This window comes from Papio anubis, chromosome 1 (genome assembly GCF_008728515.1).
Source record: "Papio anubis isolate 15944 chromosome 1, Panubis1.0, whole genome shotgun sequence".
Lineage (NCBI taxonomy): Eukaryota > Metazoa > Chordata > Mammalia > Primates > Cercopithecidae > Papio > Papio anubis.
The window spans coordinates 24,843,607-24,870,695 of NC_044976.1; the positions used below are offsets into that span (position 1 = coordinate 24,843,607).

The 27,089-nt window shown below is 54.4% G+C and overlaps 1 protein-coding gene across 5 annotated transcripts in view; it reads left to right on the plus strand.

Annotated features, from left to right (window-relative positions):
- RPS6KA1 (ribosomal protein S6 kinase A1) overlaps nt 1-27,089 on the plus strand; it is a 45,590-nt gene that overhangs the window by 940 nt on the left and 17,561 nt on the right. The window contains exons 2-13 of one of the 5 annotated variants that reach the window (XM_003891392.4): nt 6,205-6,249; nt 16,208-16,324; nt 16,530-16,611; nt 20,807-20,887; nt 21,054-21,133; nt 22,974-23,080; nt 23,796-23,833; nt 24,177-24,319; nt 24,733-24,803; nt 25,111-25,199; nt 26,227-26,291; nt 26,566-26,668. In XM_003891392.4, coding sequence (XP_003891441.1) covers nt 6,205-6,249; nt 16,208-16,324; nt 16,530-16,611; nt 20,807-20,887; nt 21,054-21,133; nt 22,974-23,080; nt 23,796-23,833; nt 24,177-24,319; nt 24,733-24,803; nt 25,111-25,199; nt 26,227-26,291; nt 26,566-26,668 — 1,021 coding nt within the window. Of the gene's footprint in view, nt 1-6,204; nt 6,250-12,135; nt 12,512-14,757; nt 15,379-15,419; nt 15,529-16,207; nt 16,325-16,529; nt 16,612-20,806; nt 20,888-21,053; nt 21,134-22,973; nt 23,081-23,795; nt 23,834-24,176; nt 24,320-24,732; nt 24,804-25,110; nt 25,200-26,226; nt 26,292-26,565; nt 26,669-27,089 lie in introns of those variants that run through there. The other 4 variants (XM_009202614.4, XM_021938068.2, XM_003891391.5 and 1 more) reach the window with 4 other exon arrangements.

Below are 27,089 nucleotides of genomic sequence, written 5' to 3' on the forward strand. Positions count from 1 at the left end.
GTTTGGCTTCTGCCAGCCCAGATTCCCCAGACAACTCAGCTCCTTCTCTCCCAGAAGCAGCTCCTGTCCTCCCTTGAGGACTCTGTAGCTCCAGTCCCTAAGCGTGCAGAAGGCCACCTCTTCCTGTGCCTTTTGACCCCAGGGTCAAGGTCAAGCTCCCGAACGAGCTGGTGGAAAACTTCCTCCTTAACCTCTTGCTGGGAAGGAAGCAGGTGATACTGTCCTTCCCAGGTGATTGTTGCGGGTATGCAGGGAGGGAATGGAGGCCTCATTTGAGCCCAGGATCTGAGATGACTTTCTTCCAGGTTGGGCCTGGAGACCCTGCCTCAGTCCCCTCTGCCCTCTCTTACCTAGGGCAGCCACCAAGTGTCCTGCCTCTCAGGACCACAGCCTAAGATCAGGGTGAGCACCCAGGGTCCCCAGCCCCCAGGGTGTGCTGCCCCTTTAAAGGGATGGCCGACACTGGCTATTGGAGGGTGGGCGCGGCAGGATTAGGTAACCAACCTGAAGGCGCAATTTGGAGTAAATTGCTCTGGGATTCCTGCCATGGGGATTTTACAGGCACTGCTAGGCTGCTCAGAGGTTCTCTCGCTGACTCACCCTCTGAGGTGAGGAACACTGCCCTCTGCAGCCCCTGTACTGCCACCCCCTACTAGGACTGGGGCATAAGGTCCAGGGGGTGGTGCTCAGAGGTGGATTCCTTTGCCCAGGCACGCCCCGGGACCAGGCCTCCAAAGGGGAAGGTAGGGCTGGGAAAGGCTGGGGAGAGACTATGCTGATAGGGAGGGTGGACACCCAGGAGCTCGATCCTCGGTCTGGGGCACTACTTCCTGCTCCTCTTTAGGGAATCCTGAGGCAGGGGCCAGCTTCCCAAGGGGCCAGATTTAACTGGGAAACTATCTCAGTTTTGAGTTCTGTAACACCTGAGGTCTGTGAGAGGCGAAGACCAGCGGACTTCCTGAGATTCGTGGGACAGGGGGACGCGATTTCCTCAGGAGTTTCGCTCCAGAAACGCTGTGTGATCCTCAGTCAGTCCTCAGCCTGTCTGGGCCTCTGCTTCTCCAGTGGCAAGTGCTAGGTTCTAGCCTCCACTTCTTGGGCCTGAGAGGGTGCAGAGTGTTGAGTACTGTTGTCTGGTCCCCCCTCCCCCACTCCTGGAGGTGCCAGGCGACTGGGTGTTATTGTTTGGGTAACAGGAGCCACAGGGCAGCCACGGTGCAGGTTGGGCTGTTCTCACTGGAGAACAGGGCCTCGCTGTTCTTAGCCCAGGTGACTTGTAAGCGATACAGCCGCCTGACCTGCAGGTACAGGCACCACCGCTGCTGGCAGCTCCTAGCCAGGAAGGAGGCAGGTGAGGGGCTGGTGGGGGGCTTTTCACAGGGACCTAGGATCTGGACTGCTCTGCCCTCCCACAGTGCTGCTGAAAATGGGCCGCTGGGAGGCAGGGCCTGGCCCAGGGTGCAGCCCAGGTGGAGTAATCTATGGGAAGTGTGGGTGAGGATTCTGCCTGAGCTTCGCTTAGCCTTGTTGAAAGCAGTAGTAGCCTTGTCCCCGGGCCCAGTTCTGCCATGTACAGAGCTTTACTATGTGCCACTCATTCTGCCTTACGAATGTCACCCCACTTTAATTCTCACAACAGCTTCTCAAGGTAGGGATTATTAGCCCCATTTTCAGATGGGGCAACTGAACTCAGGCTTATGCGTTAATATCAGAGCCAGGATTGCAACCAAGATCTCTCTCTCTTTCACCAAGTGGGAGAGAGGCTCAGGGATGGGGAAGGGCTGGAGCCACACTAGCCCAGGGGGAAGGTGCTCCAAGAGAGGCTCCGGATGTTGGCAGACTCTCCTTATCCTGCAGGGCCCTTGTCCAGTCTTTGCCGAGGGCTGGCAGTGCCAGCCAGCCCTGGCACCTGGCCCCCAGCCTCCAGCAGTGAGCAGGGCTGCCAATGCTGGGCTCAGAACCCAGCTCCTGGGGCTGCTTCCTGCCTGTGGGGCACGTGCTGTCCTTCTCCATCTGCTGCCCAGCTTCTCCAGACGCTGCCCTGGGCCCCTCTTTCCAAGACAGAGCTGCTTGGGTGGGAAGGAAGGATGCCGGTTGGAACCCACTTCTGACATCTTGGAACTGGGGGCAGTGGTCTGGGGCCCTGGGCATCTGCCCTCATGAGCAGTGCTCTCTGAGGAAGAGGGTGGAGGGTGGGTCTCCAACCTCTAAGAGGCCAAAGGACTCCTAAGACAAGGTCCTTCATTCAGTACTCTGCAAGATCAGCACCATTGTCCCCATTCAGTCATTTATTTAGCACTTAGGTGATAAGTACTATTTCAAACAACAAAGTGCAGATGTCAGCAAGGTACACCTGCCCTCATGATACAGATAAGGAAACTGAGACTTTATTTATTTATTTATTTTTTGAGGTAGAGTCTTGCTCCGTTGCCAGGCTGGAGTGCAGTGGTGCGATCTCGGTTCACTGCAACCTCCACCTCCCGGGTTCAAGCGATTCTCCTGCCTCAGCCTCCTGAGTACCTGGGACTACAGGCCCGCGTCACTGCACCCAGCTAATTTTTGTATTTTTAGTAGAGTCAGGGTTTCACCATGTTGGCCAGGATGGTCTCCATCTCCTGACCTCGTGATCCGCCTGCCTCAGCCTCCCAAAGTGCTGGAATTGCAGGCATAAGCCAGTGCGCACAGCCGAAACGGAGACTTTAGAAAGTGATATGAGGCCACGCGTGGTGGCTCACGCCTGTAATTCTAGCACTTTGGGAGGCTGAGGCAGGTGGATCACCTGAGGCCAGGAGTTTGAGACCAGCTGGGCCAACATGGCAAAACCCTGCCTCTACTAAAAATACAAAAATTAGCCATGCGTGGTGGTACGGCCTATAATCCCAGCTACTTGGGAGGCTGAGGCAGGAGAATTGCTTGAATCCGAGGGGGTGGAGGTTGCAGTGAGCTGAGATTGCACCACTGCACTCCAGCCTGGGCAAAAGAGCAAAACTGTCTCTAAAAATGAAATAAAAATAAAAAGTGATATGACAGACCCAAGGACGGAATAAGTGGCTGGCAGAGCTAGGATTAGTGGCTGTATCTTTGTGGCTGCATAGCTGTGTTCTTTCAAGGATCCTATGCAGCAGTCAGGCCAGAGGGGCAGATGACCCAGGACCCGGGCTCTGAGTGGGAAGCTGGCACCCCGCAACTCCCCTGACCCCCCTACCAGTCTGTTCCCCAGGGCTGCCTGTTTCCCTACTCTTACAGGTTTGGCGTTTCGTAAGAATGACACCCAAGCCAGAGATATAGGGAGTGGAGGCAGCCAGACTGCCTTGGGGGGGTCCCTAAATCATCCAGGCCACTGCTCAAGAAGCCCATACCTCTGGGTACACCTACCCCTTCGTCCCCTCCCTCAGTAGACTTGCAGACACATGACTTTGGGTTATGGTCACGTGTCTCCCACCTGCCTGCTGAGGGACCTCGGGTGAGTCCCTTAACTCTCTGAGCCTTATCTGAAAAATAGGAGTAATAGGACCTGCTCTGGCCTCCTTGCTCTCTTTGCTGGGTTGAACTTTCATTGGATAAACCACATGCTGGACTCTGGCTGGGTGCCAAGGAGTTGATGATGGACAAGCCATGGCCCCTTCCTGAGTTAACCTGCAGCGTGCTTGGTGCTATGGGGGTAGAGAGGAGGGAGGAAAGAACATGAGGCTGTGTGGACAGGGGTGACATTTGAATTCAGTCCTGATAAAAGACCAGGAGTTTGCCAAAGTGACAAGGCAGGAAAGACTTTCTTGGTAGAGGCAGCCACCACACAAATGCTGGGGATATAAAATAGACTGTTTTCAGGGTCTCCAGTTGTTCAGTTTAGCTCAAAAATACGGCCCAATGATAAGAATGGCTGTTGTTTGTAGGCCAGTTACATGCCAGGTATATACATTTATAGGCATTATTTCATTTACTTCTTGTAGCCACCAATGAAGTATGTTACTTTGATCCTCATTTCACAGATGGGGAAACTGAAGCCCCCATAAATGAACTAACCTTCTAGGGGTCATGCAGGTGGTAGAAGCCAGAATTTGAACCCATAAGGTCAGGTTGCAAAACCTACATTCCTAGTGATTGTGCTGGGCAGTTGAAGATGATGGCCTCGAATTCTATGCTAAGGAGCTGGGACTTGAATCTACAGTCCGTGGAGGCCATGGAGGGGTTTGGGGCCTGGTACGTAGCAGATTCTCAGCAAATCTTGACTGAGTGAGTTGAGTGCAGTAGTTGCACTTAATTTTAGGAATAATGAAGGTTTGGAGTGGGGAAGGCCATGGGGCAGGGAGCTGGTGGGTAGGCTGTTCTGATCATCTGCAGGAATTATGTCAAGAGTCTAGAATGCCGGGTGAAGTGGGGCTCAGTCTACAAAAGCATCCCTACCCCAGCCCAGCCTCTGGGCCCTGGCCAACCCATCCCTTCTCCCCAGGCTGCTGAGAGATGACAGTGTGTGTATGGATGTGTGTGTGGAGGGGCCTCTAGAACATTTGGCCCCTGGGGAGAGATTAGGGGCATTAAAGGGGCTCAGGGGGCAGGATGTCCTGGGAGTGGCAATGGGGAGCTCTTCCAGGGGCAGGGAGATTATGTAATGGGTAGAGCACAGCTGTGCCTGCTACTGCCAAGCAGGGCTACAGCTGCCCCATGGAACCAGCTCCTGGCTCCAAAGTCCAGATCCAGAGCTGTTCTAGAGCAGGCCTTCCTAGCCGTTGGGAACCTCCTGTCTGCCTCACCACACTCTCCCTGTTCCAGGAGGGGTGGGGCGATTTCTTCAAGCTTCCAAATACCTAGATAGGGTAGGTTACTCACCTCACATCACACAGGAAACAGATGCGCTGGGTTTGACACACCCTAGCGTATTTAATAACCACCTGAGAGTGAAGTCTGGGGGCTGGAAAAGGCAAGACTGACCAGAGAGGGGCTCTGGGCTCTGGGCTGTCATTCAGCTGACCTTTTTTGAGCACCTCCTGGATTTGGGACCAGATTTTTAATCCCCACTCACGAGTTGTGTGACCATAGGCATCATCACTAGGTACCTTCAGAGCCTCAGTTTCCTTCTCTGCCAAATGGGGCCAGGGCCTCCTTCCCAGGGCTGTCGTGAGGATTAAATGGTGCCACAGGACCCAGGTGCAGTGGCTCATGCCTGTAATCCCAGCACTTTGGGAGGCTGAGGCGGGCGGATCACCTGAGGTCAGGAGTTTGAGACCAGCCTGGACAACATGGTGAAACCCCGTCTTTACTAAAAAAAAATACAAAAATTGTATTTTTAAAGCCAGGCATGGTGGCATATGCCTGTAATCCCAGCTACTTGGGAGGCTGAGGCAGGAGGATCACTTGAACCTGGAGGCAGAGGTTGCAGTGAGCTGAGATTGCACCACTGCACTCCAACCTGAGCAACAGAGCAAAACTGTGTCTAAAAAAAAAAAAAGAAAAGAAAATGATGCCACAGGTGCGAGGCACTGAGCCCACTGCCTGCCATGTGGCAGAGGCTTGGAAGAGAGCAGCTGTTAGCACCAAGCCCTCATCTCTGCCCTCCCGGGACTCCCCGTCTATTAGGAAGGGCAGGCCTGTGTGTAAATAGTCTCTGCAGTGTGACAAGTGCTACAGTGAAGGCTGAAGTGGAGGCAGCAGTCATTCTGCCTGGCAAGGTCAGGGGAGGGGTCCTAGAGTGGGGCAGGGCAAGGATAGTAGCCATCATCTCTGGGTTGCACACTTTCCCAGACTTTGTCTCCTTCTACCCTTGCAGCAACTCTGGGAAGTCAGTGTAACTACCCCACCCCATGTTACAGATGGGGAAACTGAGTCCTCTCACAGTTGACTAGTTTGTACAAAGTTTGTATCTGGTAGAGCTGGAAGCCACACATGACCCTTCCTTTCTCCCTGGGAGGAGGTGACATTTGAACTAAGTCTTCAGAGATGAAGTGTTTGCCAGGCAGACAGCATGAGGGTGAGAATGCTGGCCCCTGGGAATGTTCTGCCTGAGTCATGAGGGGCCATTGCCACAATCCTTGGTCTCTGTGCCCTCACCGTGAAAGTGGAGGTGGAGGGACCCACCCAGGACTCCTGCCCCACCACCATGGCCTCCATGGCTATTGGGAGCAGCTAAGGGTGGGGTGCCCCATGGAGTCTTTCTCCCAAGCGTGTAAGTTCTGACAGTGCTCCCCCAATCTCCTTTCTCTTTTCCAGAATGGACAGACCTCAGGGGAAGAAGCTGGACTTCAGCCATCCAAGGTGAGGACCAGGGCCAGCACCCTGGGCGAGGGGCTGTGGAGGGTCCTGTTTGCATGGCCTTGGAGGAGGTTGAGGGCCCCAGCCTCTAGCCCCTTTGCCCAGCTCAGCTGTCCTTCTCAGGGCCCACCGAATCCTTGTGGCAACCTTGGGCATAGAAATCACTTGTTCCAACCTTCCTATTTTGTAGGTGAGGCAACTGTGGCCCAGAAAGGGTCAGGAGCAGAATCCAGGTCAGGGCTCTGGTTACCTGTTACCCAGGCCAGGATGTACCTGTGGTTTATGTACTCGTGGAATTCATGCTGGCTCTAAGGAGTGATGGGAGGGGCTCAGGCCAGCTGTGCTGCTCCTTGTGGTGGAGCTGTGCTTGTCAAAAGCCTAGAAGTGAGCATCTGGGCACGTGAGCTGAAAAGGGGGTGCTGGTGGCTTCTCAAGGCTAACCAGGCCCATTGCCTGGCATGTGGCACTCATGGCATTTCTTAGGGCTTCCACTTCCAGTCTGGGGCTCATTCCCTCACCCCTGCTATCTCTGCTTCCCCTGGGCCCCTTCCTATAGCTTCCTACCCCCTGTTGCAGGTTTTGTGTGTTGCCAAAAGCACCAGGGACTAGGTGACAGTGTGTGACCCTGGGGAGGTTCCTTGTACACTCTGGGCCTTGGCTTTCTCATCTCTATATTGGAAAAGACCACATCCCCTTCCCAGGGTGGCCGTGAGGTCACAGGAGATGCTGGCTGTGGAGGGTCTTTGGAAGCTGCCTAGGCAGGGTCAGAGCATGGACTCTGGTGTTAGAGCAAATCTGGGTTCCAGTCCTGGCTCCATCCCCACCATTTAACCAGAAGCTCTTCTCCCTTCTGAGTCTCAGTTTCCTGAGCTGTAAGTTGGGGAAATAGTGCCTATCTCACAGGAGCAATGTGAAGGACAATGAGGTAGTAACTGCCTGGCACATGGCAGCTTTGGTGCCAGCACCGAAAATGTCCTTGTATATTGCTCAGCTCAGCTTCCTGCCAGTGGCCCCACCTTCCAGACCTAGGTTGTCTTGAGCACCAGACCTGCCATAAGCTTGACCTTTGAGATGGATTCAGAATTAGTCCTGATGTTTACCTTGACTTAGCTTCCTAAGATGAGGTGACTGAGCTGGGTAGGGTAGGGCAGGTGAGGGAAGCAGGCTCCCACCCTCTTCTCTGTGGGTTGCTGTGGCAACCTTGGACCAGCAGAGGCCAGTAAATAGTGTGGACTGGGCCCCTTGGTTTATCTCAGCCCATGTCTGCAGAATCTCCTCCCACAAAGTAGCTACCTCTCGTTGCCTAGTAACAAAATGAAGAAGCTGTAGGTTCCCAGTGAAGAAACAGGGTGTTCAGATCTCAGGGCTGAGGTTCTGGGGGTTGCAGAGGAGCTTGCAGCATTTAGGGACCTGTGCTGAGTACAGCTTCTCACCTCAAGAACTGGAGGGGCTGACTGGGAGATGGTAGGAGCTTGCCCAGGCAGGTAATGTTTTGCTCCCAAGCCTATGACTCTTGCTCTAGAGCAGAAGATCGTGGAGTGGGAAGAGAGACAGGGCTGGAGATGGTTGGGACAGGGAGTCTCGAATGCCACTTAAGGAAGAGAAAGAGTTTAACCTATGCCTAGCATCATACCAGGCGCTTTGCATTTAGTTCTCACTACATCCTTGGAGGTAGACTGTTACTATCCCCATTTTACAGATGAGAAAATTGAGGTTCAACATCACAGCTAGTGGGCAATGAAGACAAGTCTTGTTTGGCTTCAAGGTCATTCCTCATAGTCCAGAGAACCCTGAGTGCTGAAGAGGAGGAGCATTGACTTTCTGTGATCCCAAGTGGGACCAGTCCTGGGCACCTGCTCATCCATCTGTTGCCCCAGCCACCAGTGTCCCTAATGCCCACTTCTGGGCTTAATACACCAGGGGGCGCTCAAACTGTGGTCTGGACCTCATCACTTTGTGCGGTGAAATGAGCTGGCAATGGGACACTTTATCCTAATGAAACATTCGGTGCACCCTGTTGTACACAGGAGGGCCTAAAATGAAGTCAACATCCCCCACCCTCCGGGAGCTCCCAATCTTTGGGCAGAGGGTGGAGACAGGAAAGCCGTGTGGTTTAGGCGCTATGATGGGGCGAGAGCGCAGCTGTGGGCACATAGAACCTCCGCTCTGTGCCAGGCCCCATGTTGGACAGAGACGTATACCACCACCTTCCAGGTGCCCACATTTCTCTCCATAGCATGATGAGATGAGCATGTCCCCGGGAACCCAGCTGATGGCATCTGAGTTCGGGGCTGAGTGTGAACCAGAGACATGGTCATTGCTGTGCATGGCCGAGGAAGAAGAGTTGGGGTGGGCTGTAGGGCACAGGCCATGTTCCCTGCGGAAATGGCATTTGGTTGGGGCTCGAAAGGCAGGATTTGGGCAGCTAGAGAAAGAATTGGGTCTTCCAGGTGGCAAAGAGGCAGGGAAGGGAGTCAGGGATTCTAAGTTCAGAATCCTGCACCTATTTTTTATTTGCCTTGTAACCTTGGGCAAGTCACTTGCCCTGCTGAGGCTCGGGTTCTCTCCTGAAAAATAAAAGGAGAATAAAGCCTATTTCTCAGGGCCACCTGGAAAAGAGAATGTGGTGCATATAAATTAAAGTATCTAACAGGGCTTGTGGCACAATATTGCTGTTTAATGCTTGTTTATTTTATTCATTTCAGGCAGAAAGCGGGATTCGGGATTTGGGTTTTAGCAGCAATACTGTGGATAGCCATCAGGGTGAGAACTCTGTGGATCCCCTCAGCACCTAGATGCATCTGGTACCCTCAGGCACACCAGAGCTCCATTTGTCCTCCCTCCCTTCCTGGGAGTGGACTGGGCATCCCAGGCCCCCTCCCCCAGCTATCTCCGGAGCTGGACCCCTTTGAAGCGCCTGCAGGTCTATTTTGAGAGCTGAGCGTCTCCCCTCCCCTCCTCTCTTCCTGTTTATGAAACCCTGATCCCTCCCGGATCCCTCCTGCTCCCCTGGCCAGAGCTTAGGCAGGATGTGACTGTGGACTTCAGGGAGGCTTGGGCAGCCTCAGGTGTTGGGAGGAACTTCCCTGGGCCTGGCCAGAGAAGGCCAGCCACTGTCCTAGTACCTGGGGCCCTGTGTCTGGGCTCTGTCCCTTCAGCCTGCCCAAGGGAGACCCCACAGCAGTAAGACTAAGTAAACCTGGGAGAAGTTTTGTTTCCAACATCCCCTTGTCTCTGTGGCCCCTTTTGCTTCTAGAAACAATCTGAGAGTGGAGCATATTGTTCCAACCTTCATTTTACAGAGGAGGAAACCAAGGTTCATACAGGGAAACAGATTTGCCGGGAGCACTCAGCTAGTGAGTGGCCAGCTCTTCCTGACATCCCACCCTGCCTGCCCCCCTGGCCTTAAGCCCCTTGCTCACACAGGTCTTTCTCTACCTGAAGTGTCTTTTTTTTCCTCCTTTCTGCCTTGCCAACACTTGTTCATCCTCAGGACCCAGCTGGGCTGCCCCTCTGGAAGGTCTTTCTTGACTTCACCCATTGGCAGATAGTCACCACCTTTGGGCACCCACAGCACCTTGATTATGGCTGTCTCAGGATAGTTGTGGTTTTTTGGTTTTGTTTTTGTTTTGAGGCAGGGCCTCCCTGTGTTGCCCAGGCTGGAGTACAGTAGTGCAACTACAGCTCACTGTAGCCTTGACCTCCTAGGCTCAAGTGATCCTCCTACCTTAGCTACCAGAGTATCTGGGACTACACACGCATGCCACTATGCCCAGCCAGGAGTTCAACACAAGCCTGGGCAATACAGGGAGACCCATCCTCTACAAAAAAAATTTATTTTTTTTTTTGAGATGGAGTTTTGCTTTTGTTGCCCAGGCTGGAGTGCAATGGCACGATCTTGGCTCACTGCAACCTCTGCCTTCCAGGTTCAAGCGATTCTCCTGCCTCAGCCTCCCCAGTAGCTGGGATTACAGGCATGTGCCACCATACCTGGCTAATTTTGTATTTTTAGTAGAGATGGGGTTTCTCCATGTTGGTCAGGCTGGTCTCGAACTCCTGACCTCAGTTGATCCGCCTGCCTCAGTCCCCCAAAGTGCTGGGATTACAGGCATAAGCCACTGCGCCTGGCCCTCTACAAAATATTTTTTAAAAATTAACCAGATGTGGTGGTGCGCACTTGTCCTCCCAGCTTACTCCAGAGGCTAAGGTGGGAGCCTGAGAGGCTGCAGTGAACCATGATTACGCCACTGCACTCCAGCCTGGGCAACAGAGTGAGACTCTGTCTCAAAAAAAAAAAAAAAAAAGATGCTGGACACAGTGGCTCACACCTGTAATCCCAACACTTTGGGAGGCCAAGGCAGGCAGATCGCCTGAGCTTAGGAGTTCGAGACCACCCTGGGCAACATGAAACCCTGTCTCTACTAAAATACAAAAAATGAGCCAGGCATTGTGGAGTGTGCCTGTAGTCCCAGCTACTCGGGAGGCTGAGGCATGAGAATCACTTTGAGCCCAGGAGACGGAGGTTGCAGTGAGCTGAGATCTCACCACGGCACTCCAGCCTGGGCAGCAGAGTGAGACTCCCTCTCAAAAAAAAAAAAAAAAAGAAAGGCTGCATGTGTAACTGCTCCATCAGTAGGAGGCACACTTATCATCTCTCCATGCCAGGCCTGACCTAGTGTTGGAGGCCAGCTCCCCTTCAAGGCTGCCAGGGAGCTGTGGACCCCTCCTCACCTGCCTGGTGGCATGCTGGGAGATGTGTCTGAGGACATCTGTCCCACCTGAGAGAGGGGGTAGTGCCTGGGAGGGCCCTGCAAATGCTGCCAGCTGGGGAAGGGGCTGTTGGTGTCCGTTAGGGACAGGATTGGCAGGTGGGCTTGGCTACAGCTGGTAGGGTGGGGACCCTGGAGACCAGGAATCAGGCCCGGGGGCTCTGGGCTTCTCTTCCAGCTGCCCTGTAGGAGGAAGTAAATAAAGAGGAAGTCCCTATGCGGGGGATGGGGCAGGGACCAAGGGATGTGGGCTGGTGGCTGTCCTCCCCCCGCCCGCCACCAGAGGCCTCAGGGCCCACACAGCCTTCAGCAAAGGCAGTTCTGAGACTGTTTCCTTCCTGTTGCCCCTTCTGGTACCCTGCTGGCCACAGAGGCTAGTGTGGACTGGGCCCCTTGGTTTATCTCAGTCTGTGTCTGGAGACTGTCCTCCCACAAAGTAGCTACGTCTCTACCTTCTTTCTTTGCATCTGAGAGACCAGGGGTTGGTAGGGAGGGTGAGCTTTGGGGCTCCGAGAACTGCCCCAGCCTCCAAACTGGTCTGAGGAAGGTGGAGAGCAATGAGAGGCTTGGCTGAGGGAGGCATCTTTCACAATCTCCCAGCAGCCATCCACCCGCAGACTCTGCAAGGACAGGGAAGGGAAGTCTGTGTGTGCGTGGGGGCGTGTGTTTCTGCATAGGGGTTGTCTGTGGACAGCGTTTCCGATCACTGGCCTGAGTGTGTGTGTGTGTGTGTGTGTGTGTGTGTGTGTGTGTTCCTGTGCTGTACTGGTGTGAGTGATGAAGTGAGACCACGTAGAAAGGGGCTGGGCCCGGCCAACCCCTGCCCCATAGCTGCCTGCTTCTCCTCTCAGACCTCTGTGAGGTCCTTGGTTGGGCTTTCTGCCCACCTTACCCATCCTGGGGCTTGGGACTGGCAACCATCTTCGGGGCAGCTGAGCAGGGCAGGACCGGGGCCACTGGTGCCTGCTTTCTGGGCTGCCATTGTGGGTGGGCCTAGCCATGGGAAGGGTGCTATGGGGGGTGGGAGACAGTATCTAAGCTCTGGGCTGGACAGTCAGACAGTGGCCTTTGCTGACTTTTGCCCCACATTCTTTCAGGTCCCCCCCCTCACGTGGATGTTTGCGGGTGCTGATATGCCCACTGTGTCACCGCCTTATCGCCTTGTGACTTCTGTCTCTGCTCTTGTCTGTCCTCCTTAGAGTCAGAGGACATAGGGAGAAGTGTGACCCTGGGCCTTCCCTGGGGTCATGGGCTTGGGGTCTGCAGTGTCCCCTCCTCTGCAGAGGAGCCTGACCCATCTTCTGCCCCTCCTCCCTGCAGAGGGGGAAGTGAGAAGGAGGGGGGCCAGAGACCCTGCCTTCTGGGCCAGGAAGGCTAAAAAAAAGCAGAAGTAAGAAGAGTAACGGGGCCCTCTGGCCACCAGCCTGAGCCCCACCATGCAGACCCCGGCAGATTTCCCCAGAGTTGAGAGAGACTTGGTTCCCTGTCCCAGAAAGGTGAGCGGAAGAGTCGCCTGCCTCCAGCAGTGTCTGTCACCGTGACTGGGCAAGGAATGGGTTTGGGGGTGGCTCTGTCCCCTGGGGTTTCTGGGTGATTTCCTGCTTCTGTCCCCAGGGAGTGCTCTCAGTCAGAGGCAGACAGATGAGGTAGAGGCTCAGATCTCAGGGTGGGGTGTGCAGGTATTGCTGTGTGTCCTTGGCCCCCCCCTCAGTCCCTCTTTGCGCCAGGCTTTCTGCCTGTCCCGCCAGGAGGTTACACTCGGGTCTGATTTGACTGCGGCTTTCTGGTGTTTTTGTGGGGCTGTTCCACCCACTCCTCCATCTGTCAGACAAGATTGTGTCTCCGAGGGCCAGGACCTATAGTGGGAGGTCCCAGGTGGACTCTGGTACTGAAGGAGAAGGGGGTTTGGGTAGACGGATGGGCAGGACGTGGCTCTGGCTGATTTACCTGCCCACCCTTTCCTGGCATTTGATGCCTGCTGACCCCAGGCCAGGCAGTAAGCAGGGAGGCACCTGGGTCCAAGCTAGCTCTGCCACTGTTTGCTTTGAGCCTCGGTGAGTCACTGTCTTCTGAGCCTCAGTTCCCTGTTCCTGGAATGAGGATACCAGTTTTTAGGATATGATCAGAGTCAAAGACATCAGATTGCACTCAGGAGATAGTCCTCTCAGCCACTATCTGGGCCCTCCTCAGGTCCTGGCATAGGAGGAAAATCCTAGGGAAATGGAAAACCTCAGAGGTGGGTCTGTAAGAAATACCAGAGTCCTCTCCTGAATGGTGAGAGTTTGCAGATTGTATCCCCTCATCTCTTTCCCCACCCCAGGTACAGCAGCAAGAACCCACAGTTCCGCCCTTAACCCCTTCCTGGGGATCCCTGCCCTGCTGCCTGCCTGTGTATCTGCCAGGTGTCAGACCTATCTGCCCTAGGTATTGTCAGTCTGCTTGGGGCTCGTTGACTCTCCTGCTGTCTCTCTTTGCTGCCTTCCTGTGTCTGTGGTTGGGTTCCAATCTCTCTCTCCACTTGATAAGTGCCTGACTTCACCTGTTGGGCACATGTCACATGTTAGGTGCCTGTTGTTCATGTCCCCTTCTGTCTCTGCCTGTTGGGTTTATGTCTTCATCTGTCTCTGCCTATTGGATACATGTCCCCTTCTGTCTCTGCCTATTGGATACCTGTCCCCTTCTGTCTCTGCCTGTTGGGTTTATGTCCCCTTCTGTCATTGCCTGTTGGGTTCGTGTCACCATCTGTCTCTGCCTGTTGGATACATGTCCCCCTCTGTCATTGCCTGTTGAGGTTTGTTTTTTTTTTTCCCAAGGCAGTCTCGCTCTGTTGCCCAGGCTGGAGTGCACTGATGCGATCTTGGCTCACTGCAACCTCTGCCTCCCGGGTTCACGCCATTCTCCAGCCTCATCCTCCCAAGTAGCTGAGACTACAGGCGCCTGCCACCACGCCTAGCTAATTTTTGTATTTTTAGTAGAGACAGGGTTTCACCATGTAGGCCAGGATGATCTCGATCTCCTGACCTCGTGATCCACCTGCCTCGGCCTCCTAAAGTGCTGGGATTACAGGCGTGAGCCACCGTGCCCAGCCTGCCTGTTGGGTTTATGTCCCCTTCTGTCATTGCCTGTTGGGTTGGAATTCTCTTCTGTCCCTGCCTATTGGAGATGTGTTCCTTCTGCCTTTGCCTGTTGGGTTCATGTCCTCATCTGTCTTTACCTATTGGGTACATGTCCCCTTCTGTCTCTGCCTGTTGGGCTTGTGCCCCATCTGTCTCTGCCTGTTGGGTTTGTATCCTTATCTGCCTACACACATTGGGGATGAGTCTCTGTCCACCTCTGTCTGTTAGATATGAGTCCCCTCCTGCTTCCCCTTATTGGGTACACATCTCCATCTGTTTTCTATTGGATATGAATTCCTCCTGCCTCTGCCTGTTGGGTGCGTGTCCTTATCCATCCCTGCCTGTTGGGTATGTGTTCTCTCCTGTTCCTGCCTGTTGGATGCCATTCTTCTTTTTTTTTTTTTTTGAGACAGAGTCTCACTCTGTTGCCCAGGCTGGAGTGCGGTGGCGTGATCTCGGCTTACTGCAAGCTCCACCTTCCGGGTTCACACCATTCTCCTGCCTCCGCCTCCCGAGTAGCTGGGACTACAGGCGCCCGCCACCACACCCAGCTAATTTTTTGTATTTTTAGTAGAGACGGGGTTTCATTGTGTTAGCCAGGATGGTCTCGATCTCCTGACCTCATGATCCGCCTGCCTCGGCCTCCCAGAGTGCTAGGATTACAGACATGATGGATGCCATTCTTATCTGTTTCCACCTGTTGGGTGCCTGCTTCTGCCTGTTGAGTGTCTCTCTTCGTCTGCCTCCACATATGAGGCACCTGTCTTTGCCTGTTGGTTACCTGTTTGCTGTTGGGTACCTCTCTGCTGTTGGGTACCTGTCTGCTCAGCAGCTGCACTGGCAGAGGGCTTTCCCTTTGCAGACCCACAGGGAGGATGGGGGAATGGCCAGAGGGCAGCCCTCAGGCACTGAGGAGTGGGGGAGAGAGAGGAAGGGAACGTGGTGAGGGTGTAGGCCTGGTGCTGGGAAACCACAGGCCCTGAGTGATTGGCTCCCCTGGGCCGGGCCCAGCCCCCGCCCTCACCCTGCACATCCGCCTTGGTCCCGGCCACCACCGCGGCAGCCCCGGACTCTGCCTGCTCCTGCCATGGTGCTGTGGCCCTGCTGGGCGGATGGAGCAGGATCCCAAGCCGCCCCGTCTGCGGCTCTGGGCCCTGCTCCCCTGGCTGCCCAGGAAGCAGCGGCCCAGGATCAGCCAGACCTCTCTGCCTGTCCCTGGCCCTGGCTCTGGCCCCCAGCAGGACTCGGTGAGTGTACCCAGATGTCTGGTCCTGGCCTGGCTGTGTCCCTCGCAGCAGGTGCCTGGGAAGCCAGCTTAGTGTAATCTGGCTTTGGGCTGTCCTGGCCCAGGCCTGGCCCTGCGGGGTGACTGGACCCTGCCCAGACTTGCTTCCTGGGTAAGTGAGGAGGTACTTCAGGGCTTCAAGGCAATGGCAGCAGATTAGAGGGAGGGTAGAGTCCTGGAATGGCTAGGACGTGGCAAGGGGCTTCTAGTAGGTTTGTATGAAGGAAGTTTGGGAAGATGAGCCATGCAGTCTCTGGCCTTAATTCTGACCTGCCCCAGGCCAGCACTTACCAAGTTGATTGGGGAGTTTGGGTGACTCTTGGGTCTTTGTGCACGTCAGCCCTGTCCTACTGACCAGAGGGATCCCCTCATCCCATCCTGACCAGGAACGAAGGCCCAGCTCTACCTCCCCATATGAGAACAAACCTACTTCCTATTGTGGCAACCCTAAAGCAGCAGGGGGAGGGAAGCCCCACAGGCAGACCTGGGGCAGGTCTCTGGGTCTCAACCAGAGCCTGAGGTTGACTCAGCCTGGCCATGCCTGGGCATCCCTTTGAGCCTAATCAGGCCAGAGCATCGGGAGCAATAGGAGTGGTGCCTCTTCTGTTTGACCTCCCCAGCCTTTGAGGCCCTTTTGAAATCAATGACCTTGGAGGCTGGCCCTTCAGGGAAGTCGTCTGTTGGGCCTTTAGGTCTCATCTGCTGAGGTCTGGTGGGAATGGCCTTGGGCAGGGGAACTCCTGCTGCCCGGATGGGGCCCACCATGCCCACCAGCTCTGTCCCTCCATCAGGATGAGGGCGTCCTCAAGGAGATCTCCATCACGCACCACGTCAAGGCTGGCTCTGAGAAGGCTGATCCATCCCATTTCGAGCTCCTCAAGGTTCTGGGCCAGGGATCGTTTGGCAAAGTGAGTCATGAGCCCGTGGCTGTGAAGGCAACCCTCATCATGTTAGAGGTGGGGGTCAAGGGTCACCTAGGGGCCCAAAGGATCAGAGGTCACCTTGGTACCCAGGGAGAACAAAAAGACCAGCTTGGGGCTCAGAGAAGATGGAGGTCAGCCTGGGCGCAGACCTCTCCCATCTTCTGCCCTGCTTCCCTCTCTGCCTTCTCAGGTCTTCCTGGTACGGAAAGTCACCCGGCCTGACAGTGGGCACCTGTATGCTATGAAGGTGCTGAAGAAGGCGACGCTGAAAGGTGAGTAGGGACACCTCCCTGTGCAGAACCCAGGCTGGGCCGAGGGAGGCAGCCCAGACTTCAGGGGCCTTGGGTCTGGCAAGGGAGACAGCTCTGTCTTCAGGAGCACCTAGTTCAAAGGTGGAGAAACAGGCCTATTTCTCAGCCATCTCTCCCCACCCAGTCCCCCGCCCCCTAAGCCAAGTGCCAATGACTGGCTGTGAAGGTCTGGATGGTGGTAATAGGGTAAATGTAATATGTTTGTCAGGGGGCAGGGCCCTCAGCTACTTAGCTGGTCAAGCAGAGGCGTTCTGACTGTTGATGCTAGCAGAGTCTGAGGGAGACCTCTGTGGCCCCTAACTCAGGGGCCTGAGAGAAGGGCGTGAGTGAAGAGGCAGGGAGCCCAGGGAGGCAGCTGGGCCAGGCGAGAGAGGGTGAGTCCAGGCAGGGCCACAGAGCTGGATGGCAGAGAGGTTCAGAAGGGAACCCTGGGCCAAGGTTAGAGTTCTGGGGACTTACAAAGGATATGAGGATGGTTGGTAGTGGGCTTTGGGTTGAACACTGACCCCGTGGCCTGGGAGCCTGTGTGACCACTGACCTGGCGGAGTTGCAGCCGGGTGCCCTTCCTTGACCAAGTCTCCCTTTAAATAAAAGTCACGGCCGGGCGCGGCGGCTCACACCTGTAATCCCAGCACTGTGGGAGGCCAAGGCGGGTGGATCATTTGAGGTCAGGAGTTCAAGACCTGGCCAACATGTTGATACCCTGTCTCTACTAAAAGTACAAAGAAATGAGCTGGGTGTGGTGGTGCGCCCCTGTAATCCCAGTCAGAGCCAAGTCCTAGCTGGGGAGGTCGTGGGGGCAGTAGGAGGCGTCAGCCTTAAGGATGTTATGGGTGGCTTTGGTCTCCTAAGGCCAGCCTGGTGGGGGTGGGAGTCATCCCCCAGGAGGTATGATGGCAGCTTCAGAGGGAGGAGAAAGATGAAAAGCCTGGGTTCCTGCTGTGAAGGGCTTGCAGGCTGGGCGGGAGAGGCTAAGCATACCCGACAGTGCGGTGCAGCCGGTGCTGAGACTGGTGTGCGTGGATATCCGACGGGCTGGGGAGCTGGGAGTGGTGGTGCAGCCTTGCAGAGGGTGAGACCAGAGGCCAAGGGGACACCTAAGAAGCAGTAAGCCTTGAAGGACGAGTGGATTTCTCCAGACCAAAAATGGTCGAGGAAGAGACCCTGGGAAGGAGAAACTGTTTGCCTGACCTAAAGTACAGAGGTGGTTTGAAAATGTAAGGTAGGCTGGGCGCCATGGCTCATACCTGTAATCCTAGCACTTTGGAAGGCTGAGGCGAGTGGATCACTTGAGGTCAGGAGTTTGAGACCAGTCTGGCCAACATGGGAAAACCCCATCTCTACTAAAATACAAAAATTAGCTGGGTTTGCTGGTTTGCACCTATAGTCCCAGCTACTCAGGAGGTTGAGGCACAAGAATCGCTTGAACCCAGGAGGTGGAGGTTGCAGCGAGTAAAGATCGCAGCACCATACTCCAGCCTAGGCGATGAGAGCAAAACTCCATCTCAAAAAAACAAAACAAAACAAAACAAAGGAAAAAGAAAATGTAAGGTGACCAAAATAGTTAACTCTGGTGTGGTCCCTGTCGTGTCTAGTGAGGAAAATACAAAAATTAAAATAGAGGAAGGGGCCCACAGATGTGAAAAGTGCTCTGAAGGGAACCAGCTCTGTAGCCCTGTGTGCTGACACAGAAGGCGTGTTGGAAGGCAGCTGCAGCTTCTACTTGTAGCAAGGGCCGAGGATTGTGTCCCGAACAAGACTCTGGAAAGACGTGCAGGAGGAGCACATTGGCCAGATCTCCTAAGATAAGCAACTGTGAGCATCAATTCTAGAATGGCAGTGACGATTGAATAGAATTCATACTAGATGGATGGACTAGTGAAGGCTTTGGGACTATGAGGCTGGAGAGGAAACTGCCGATCCAGTACATGGACCAAAAAAGCCTTTAGTTTTGCACTGTGTGTATTGCTCAGACATTTTGTCTGGTCTTAGTAAGCATTCCTTAGCCTTCCACCTCTCCTTTTAATAGAAGTCAAGGCCGGGTGTGGTGGCTTACGCCTGCAATCCCAGCACTTTGGGAGGCCAAGGTGGGTGGATCATTTGAGGTCAGGAGTTCAAGACCAGCCTGGCCAACATGGTGAAACCCTGTCTCTACTAAAAATACAAAAAAAAAAATGAGCTGGGTGTGGTGCGCCTGTAATCCCAGCTACTCGGGAGGCTGAGGCACAAGAATTACTTGAATCTGGGAGGCAGAGGTTGCAGTGAGCCAAGATCACACCACTGCACTCCAGCTTGAGTGACAGAGTGAGACCCTGTCTCATAAAAAACAAACAAAAAAACAAAGGCCACATGAGAGGTCTCAGTCAAGGGATAATCAATATTCTAATAAACTTAAGTTGAAACACAGTGCCCAAAATGAACCTAAGCAGCCAAGTCCAAAAGCCTGTTTTTTTTTTTTTTCTTTCCCAAGACAGAGTCTCGGCACATGCCACCAGGCTGGCTACTTTTTTGTATTTTTTACTAGAGACAGGGTTTCACCACGTTGGCCAGGATGGTCTCGACCTCCTGACCTCATGATCCGCCTGCCTTGGCCTCCCAAAGTGCTGGGATTACAGGCGTGAGCCACCACACCTGGCCCTAAAATTTGTATTTTTTTTTTTTTTGAGACGGAATCTCACTCTGTCGCCCAGGCTAGAGTGCAGTGGCGCGATCTCGGCTCACTGCAACCTCCGCCTCCCAGGTTCAAGCCATTCTCCTGCCTCAGCCTCCCGAGTAGCTGGGACTACAGGTGCCGCCACCACGCCCGGCTAATTTTTTTTGTATTTTTAGTAGAGACGGGGTTTCACCGTGTTAGCCAGGATGGTCTCGATCTCCTGACCTCGTGATCCGCCCGCCTCGGCCTCCCAAAGTGCTGGGATTACAGGCGTGAAAAATTTGTATTTTTAATGCAGACAGGGTTTCACCATGTTGGCCAGACTAGTCTTGAACTCCTGACCCCAAGTGATCCACCTGCCTTGGCCTCCCAAAGTGCTGGGATTACAGGTATGAGCCACCCCCGGCCCAGAAGCCTGTTCTAATCACACTAGAAAAATCAATAGGCCGGGCGTGGTGGCTCAAGCCTGTAATCCCAGCACTTTGGGAGGCCGAGACGGGCGGATCACGAGGTCAGGAGATCGAGACCATCCTGGCTAACGTGGTGAAACCCCGTCTCTACTAAAAACAAAATACAAAAAACTAGCCGGGCGAGGTGGCGGGCGCCTGTAGTCCCAGCTACTCGGGAGGCTGAGACAGGAGAATGGCGTAAACCCGGGAGGTGGAGCTTGCAGTGAGCTGAGATCCGGCCACTGCACTCCAGCCTGGGTGACAGAGCGAGAGCAAGACTCTGTCTCAAAAAAAAAAAAAGAAAAATCAATAAAACATGATACTTGGTGGGCTTCAATAAATTTAGAAGGCAACCTGAAAAAGAGAAGAGTGCTCTGAAGGAGAAGCACTATAGGAATCCAGAAGGCCCTAACTCAGCTTGGCAAATTAAGGAGTGCTTCCTAGAGGAGGTGAGGCCTAAGCTGAGCCAAAGAACCTGCTGAGAATCAGAACTGCCCGACAACTTTTATTCTTTTAAAAAAAAAAAAAACATATATGAAGGGTGCCCGCCTAGACCCATGGATCGGGATTTTAGGCCCAGGGAATCTGCCTCTCTAGCTCCCCAGGTAGCCGTTCTTACCAGCCCCGACTGGAATTTGGGAATTTTTATGCCAGATGGAAAGCAGGGCTGGTGAAGGCGTGCCAGGGGGAGGTGCAGAGGCAAAGTCTGAGGATGTGACAAAACAGAGCACCTGGGGAGCAGGTTGCTCAGACTGGCTGGTTAACAGGCCTTGATGGGGCGTGGTGGGAGAAGGGACCAGAGAGAAGGGCAGGGTGCCAAGGCCCCAGTTGTGGGCACTGCTATGAGGGGTGGGAGCAAGGAGCCAGCCAAGGAGCCAGAAACAGACTGGGAAGGAAGAAACCTGAGGATTGAGTGTCCCCAAAGCCCTGGGTGAGGGGGCCTTGGGAGCTCAGGCCTGGAGGAACAAGTGGAAAAGAGATCCCTTAGCGGGGGCTTGGGAGTGACTGTGTTGAGTGTCTAGACTACTGGTGACTTCCTTTCTCGTCTGGCCAGTACGTGACCGTGTCCGGACCAAGATGGAGAGAGACATCCTGGCTGATGTAAACCACCCATTCGTGGTGAAGCTGCACTATGGTAAAGCTGCAGGCCCTATCTGAGCTCCTACCCTACCCATCTTGCACCCTTGCCTGTGGTCTGTACACTCTCCCACCGCCTGCCTGGTAGGCCAAGGGAGCCAGGGCTGAAGGGGCAGGTCGTAAGGCCCGGGTGACTCTACCATTGCCTTTCTTCCTCTCCCCAGCCTTCCAGACCGAGGGCAAGCTGTATCTCATTCTGGACTTCCTGCGTGGTGGGGACCTCTTCACACGGCTCTCAAAAGAGGTGAGCTGACATCTACTGCCAGAGGGCCCCGGGATGGAGCTGGGGGACAACAAGGTCTCCCATCCCAGGGCCCTGTACAGAATGTGTTTAGATGGCTTGAATCTGGAACCACCCAGGCCTGCCTAGCAGCCCCTGGCCCAGGAAATACCATTCGCCCTCGGATGGAGGCCATACGCTGGCAAGGTCTCTGAGAGTTTCTCCCAAGGAAACTCTGGGGAGCTAAGGGTTCCTCTCACCTCCGCACCTGCATTCTTCCAGGGCTGCTCTGAGCAGAGGTGTGAAGATAGGGGAGAAGCCCAAAGTCACCCAGAGAGCCAGGCACTTCAGCAGTCATCTCCCATATGTCATCCAACAGGATTTTGAACCAATATAAAAGGATTTGAGGCTGGGCGCAGTGGCTCACACCTGTAATCCCAGCACTTTGGGAGGCCGAGGCGGGTGGATCAGGAGGTTAGGAGATCGAGACCATCACCAAGCCCAACATGGTGAAACCCGTCTCTACTAAAAATACAAAAATTAGCTGGGTATGAAAGGTGCCTGTAATCCCAGCTACTCCAGGAAGCAGAGGCACCAGAATCAGCTTGAACCGGGAGGCAGAGGTTGCAGTGAACCAAGATGGAGCCTTGCCTCCAACGACAAATGAGACTCCGTCTCAAAAATAAAAAAAGATTTGAGCTAGAAAATGGGGTCATTCATACAATTCAGACTTTAAAGAGAATCTAGCCTTTTTTGTTTTTTTTTAATTGTAATTTTTTTTTTTTTTTTTTTTGAGATGGAGTTTTGCAGCTCTTGTCACCCCAAGCTGGAGTGCAATAGCAGGATCTCAAACTCCCTGCAACTCAGCCTCCTGGATTCAAGCGATTCCTCCCACTCTCGACACTCGGTAGCTGGGATGACGAGTGCATGCCACCATGCCTCGAACCCAGCCACATTTTGGGCCGGTGGGGCATATGATAGCCAGGCTAACCTCGAACTCCTGACCTCAGGTGATCTGCCTGCCTCAGCCTCCCAAAGTGCTGGCTGGGATTATAGGTGTGAGCCACGGCACCCGGCTTAAATTGTTATTTTCCCGAGTAGCTGGGATGACAGGTTCATGCCACCATGCCTGGTTAATTTTTGTATTTTTAGTGGAGATGGGGTTTCTCCATGTTGGCCAGGCTGGTCTCGAACTCCTGACCTCAGGTGATCCGCCTGCCTCAGCCTCCCAAAGTGCTGGCTGGGATTATAGGCATGAGCCACCGTGCTTGGCTTAAATTGTTATTTTAATGTTTGAATAGGAAATACATTTACATGATTCAAAAGAAAAATATTCACGAAGAAGTCTTACTCCCGCCCCAGCCCCCTCTATCCCCACCCATAAACGTTATTATTGCTTTCTTGTTTAACTTTCCCATGTTTCTTTTGCAAACAAATCTGATATATGTTCATTCCTACCCCCACTTCCTTATGTAAAAAGTACTATTCTGTATACACTGTTCTGTACCTTGCTTTTTTCAAGATAGTACATCTTGGAGCTCACTCCATCTTAGAACATGGAGAAACTCCATGTTCTAGTTTATAGCTGCAAAGCACTCCATTATGCAGGGGATACAACTGATTCCAGCCTTCTACTCTTGGACCCTTGGCCTGTTTCCAACCCCTTCTATTTCCGAACGATGCCACAATGAGTGGTTTGCATATTAGTCATTTCATACTTTGTATGACAAGAAGGCTATATGGCCTGGGGTCTCCAAGGGTCCTCCCAGGGTGGCCCTTCAGGACCAGGAAGCTGCTGACTGCCCAGTGCCCCAGCTCTTAAGGAAGAGGAGGGCCTGCTGAAGACCCCTCCTGTGTTTTGCAGGTGATGTTCACGGAGGAGGATGTGAAGTTTTACCTGGCCGAGCTAGCTCTGGGCCTGGATCACCTGCACAGCCTGGGTATCATTTACAGAGACCTCAAGCCTGAGAAGTGAGTGAAGCCTCCAGCCCCACCCCTGCCTCCCCAGGGGAGGCCTCTTCTAGGACAGGGCCATCCTAAGGTGGGTGGGCATGGCTTTCTCCAGGAACGTTCTCCTGTCTTGGGCAATCTGAGGAATGGGTGAGTGGGGTGGGTGGTAGTGCCAGCTGCCCAGTCACTAATGCTACCGTTCCCAAGGGCCAGGTACCTTCCATGCAGGTAATGTTGCCCATCTTTTTTTTCTAATCTAGTGTGACATTGGAGATGCTACCTTTAGAGGTCTTTCCTTGATACAGCCCTGTAGAATTTTCCCTAATATCTAACTACCCTCAAATGATAACTAAGGAGCCAGGGGCAGGTGGTGAGTTGGAATAAGATCTGGGTTTAGCGTTAGGTAGCCTTGTATTCAAATCCTGTCTCCACCTACTAGCTAGACCTACTAGCTTGATGACTGTAGAGCTACTTAACTGCCCTAAGCCTTAGTTTCCCCATTAGCAAAATGGGGCCCTAATAGTACCTGCCTCACACAGTTGCTTCAAGGATTAGCAAAAAAGATAGGCAACATCCCTGCATGGCACTGCTGCCACCCTGCAACGCCCACCCTGTCCTCAGAGATAACTGGGTGGGGCACCTCCTCCGGGCTGAGCCCAACTCCCACAGCCCTGTGGTGACACCACCACCCCCACGGCCACAGCTGAGGAGCCCTGACCCTATTCCTCTATTACAGCATCCTTCTGGATGAGGAGGGCCACATCAAACTCACTGGTGAGTGGAGGCCGCCTGCCCCCTTGGGCCCCAGGGGAGGGCAGGGCAAGGTCCTAATAGGTCTCGCTGAGTGCTGGGGCCTCATTCTTCCTGAGAAGCTGTGCCTGTTACTTGGAAGTGTTCGAAAACTCAGGCCTCAGACTTGGAACACCCTCAGCTGGAATCCCAGCCCCTCATTGTGTAACGCAGGGCAGGTCACCTGACCTCTCTGGGCCTTAACTTCCTCCTGAGTGTCATGGGGGTGATGGCTTCTGGCCTCTGGGCATGGGGGTTGGGTGTGCAAAGGGTGGCAGCAAGGAAGGCAGGGTTCCTGAGGTGTGTCCTCCTGCCCTCCTTGCTGTAGACTTTGGCCTGAGCAAGGAGGCCATTGACCACGAGAAGAAGGCCTACTCCTTCTGTGGGACAGTGGAGTACATGGCCCCCGAGGTCGTCAACCGCCAGGGCCACTCCCACAGTGCGGATTGGTGGTCCTATGGGGTGTTGATGGTGAGTGCCCAGACAGGGGTAAAGGATCCAGCCCAAGCCTCTGGCCTCAGTCTCCCCATCTGTACAGTGAGGGGGTTGATCATCTCTAGGGCTCTCCCCGTCTCCTCTCACAGCCAAGCTGGCCTCACTCTATATTCAGCTGTGGTTTTCTTCCTTGGAAGGATCCCAGGCTTGACCCCACCTGGGACACACCTAACCCAGTGCTGGCCTTCTCCCCAGCCTCGCGCCCCCACTGCTGCGCCTGGTGGTCTGGGTTGGCAGAGGCGAGAGGGACGGACGCAATTCGTGCTCCAGGAAGACTTGGATGTATCAGCAAGAATCCTGGGACTAGGGCAGAGGGGCCTGGATGGGAGGAGGCGGGAGGTGTGTGGGAGACAGGGATCAGAGCCTGAATAGACCCTTGTCCTCTGCAGTTTGAGATGCTGACAGGCTCCCTGCCCTTCCAGGGGAAGGACCGGAAGGAAACCATGACATTGATTCTGAAGTAAGCCCCAGCCCTGCCCTGATAACAATGGACTCCTCCAAGCCCCAGCCCCAGTTTGGGGGTCAGAATATTATTACCCTGTCCCTGCCTCAGATTCCCTTTCTAATGAGACTCTCCTCTGGGTTAAACATTATACCTTCCTTTTTCATCCATAGGGGCCTGTGGGTGGGAACCCTGAAGTCTTTGGGAAGTGAATTAGTGGATGGCTTGTCTAGACCGAGCTGAGAACTAAACCTGGACAGGGGCCGGGGGAGATGGGGCCTCTGGGGCGGGGCTCGGCCTTGATGAGTCCCGGGGGCTGTTTCAGGGCGAAGCTAGGCATGCCCCAGTTTCTGAGCACCGAAGCCCAGAGCCTCTTGCGGGCCCTGTTCAAGCGGAATCCTGCCAACCGGCTCGGTAAGCAGCCCCAGCTCAGGGGAGGGGATGTGGCGATGGGGAGCCGGGTACAGCTGCAGCCTAGGCCACAGGGCCACATCTGGGCTGAAAGGGGCCGTTGTGCTTTGTGTGGGCAGACAATGCCGCGGGCCACCCTGCCTTCTGGCTCCATGTGTGGTGTTGTGGAGGGGGGAGCTGACCTGTGTGTAGGGGGAAGGCAGGAACTGAGTCATCCCTACTCCCTCTGGGGACAAGGACAGAGGCCCCTACACAGCTTCTCCGCCAAGGCTGCTGGCACAAGAGAAAGAGCATGAGCTCAGGAGTCAGAAGGCACAGGTCCCAATCCCGGCTCTGTGTCAGGTCCCCACTGCCTGGCACGAAACAGTCCCTGTATAAATATTTGTTAAACGAATGAGGCCACTTATGAACTAAGTAACCCCGGGCAGGTGACTTCACCTCTCTACACCCAAGTTCCTCGTCTCAATGGGAGATGATGATCCCAAGCTTGCTTCAGGGCTCTGTTGATGAAATGAGGTTGCGTGAACATGCCGGCATGTAGTAGGTGTCCAGTGTGTGCTGGCTTCCCTGGCTCCTGGGTTCATCTGGTCCATGACCAGCTGTGTAAGGTCCAGTCCAGGCCCCTGGGGTTGAATGGAGTGACAACCTGTTCTATGGTTGAAAATGTCAATAGGATAAGAGGAACAGAGATGAGGCTTGCGTTGGAATGAGGTGGGGCTCTCTGTAGGTCTCAGAGCAAGCTCAGCTTCTGTTCTGACTGTGTGGCCTTGGAGAAGTTGCCTAAAGTCTCTGGGCCTTCCTCCTCCCACTAGTACATTGGAACTTCTTCATCAGAAGCTCCAGAAAGTGGAAAATGCTGAGTAGGTGACAGGCCTTAGGGTGATGGCTGGGTAGATTTGAGGCAGAGTGAGCCCATTTTCCCCTCTGCTCCAGCAGCTGGTCCCAGAGCCCTGTGAGGCTGCTTGGCGGGCAGGGTGGTGTCTGGGGGTTGCGCCACCCAGGCTCAGACCCTTCATTTGGGCTCTTTCAGGCTCTGGCCCTGATGGGGCAGAGGAAATCAAGCGGCATGTCTTCTACTCCACCATTGACTGGAATGTGAGTGTGTCCACCCACGCCAGGGCTCCGGCCATCCTGGCCACAGGAAGGGTGGTGGGAGGGGAGCCTCTGCTAGCAAGGGCCCCAGACGCAGGAGCAGAGGGTCACAGCCTGCCCTTGAGGACAAGGGCTGGCCTCCTGAGGGCAAGCAATTATGCTGTTGTCTGCTGGGCAACATGGCCTATGTTCCAAGCCCAGCACCTCCTCCTGCATGGGGCTCCTGGTGGGCTGTTGAGGGTGCTGTGGTGACCAGGGTGCCCATCCCACTGTGCAGAAGCTATACCGTCGTGAGATCAAGCCACCCTTCAAGCCAGCAGTGGCTCAGCCTGATGACACCTTCTACTTTGACACTGAGTTCACGTCCCGCACACCCAAGGGTGCGTCTCTTATCTGTTTTGTCTGTCTTGGGCTGGTACAGGAGAGAAGCCGGGAGTCGGTGGCAGCTTGCGGGGCAGAGATAGTCAGGGACACTGACAGGCCGAGGTGTGTGGATGGGCAGGCGGGTGAGTTTCTGGCTCCGTGGGACTCTGACTTTCGCCCTGTCTCACTCTGCCTGACTCTCTCACTCTGGGGTTCTGTGGGTCTCTTTGTGTCTGGTGAGAGAGTAGGAGTCGGGGTGTGTGGGTGGTGAAGGCCACAGTAGAAAAGTCGGGATCCCTGCCAGGGGCACCTTCCAACCCACTGGGAAGACCAAACACATCAGGCTTACCATCACGTCAGGGAGAAGGAATCTGACCCAGCCACACTGTGTGGTGGCTGAGCAGAGGTGACAGTGCCCATAGATCAGGGACAGGCATG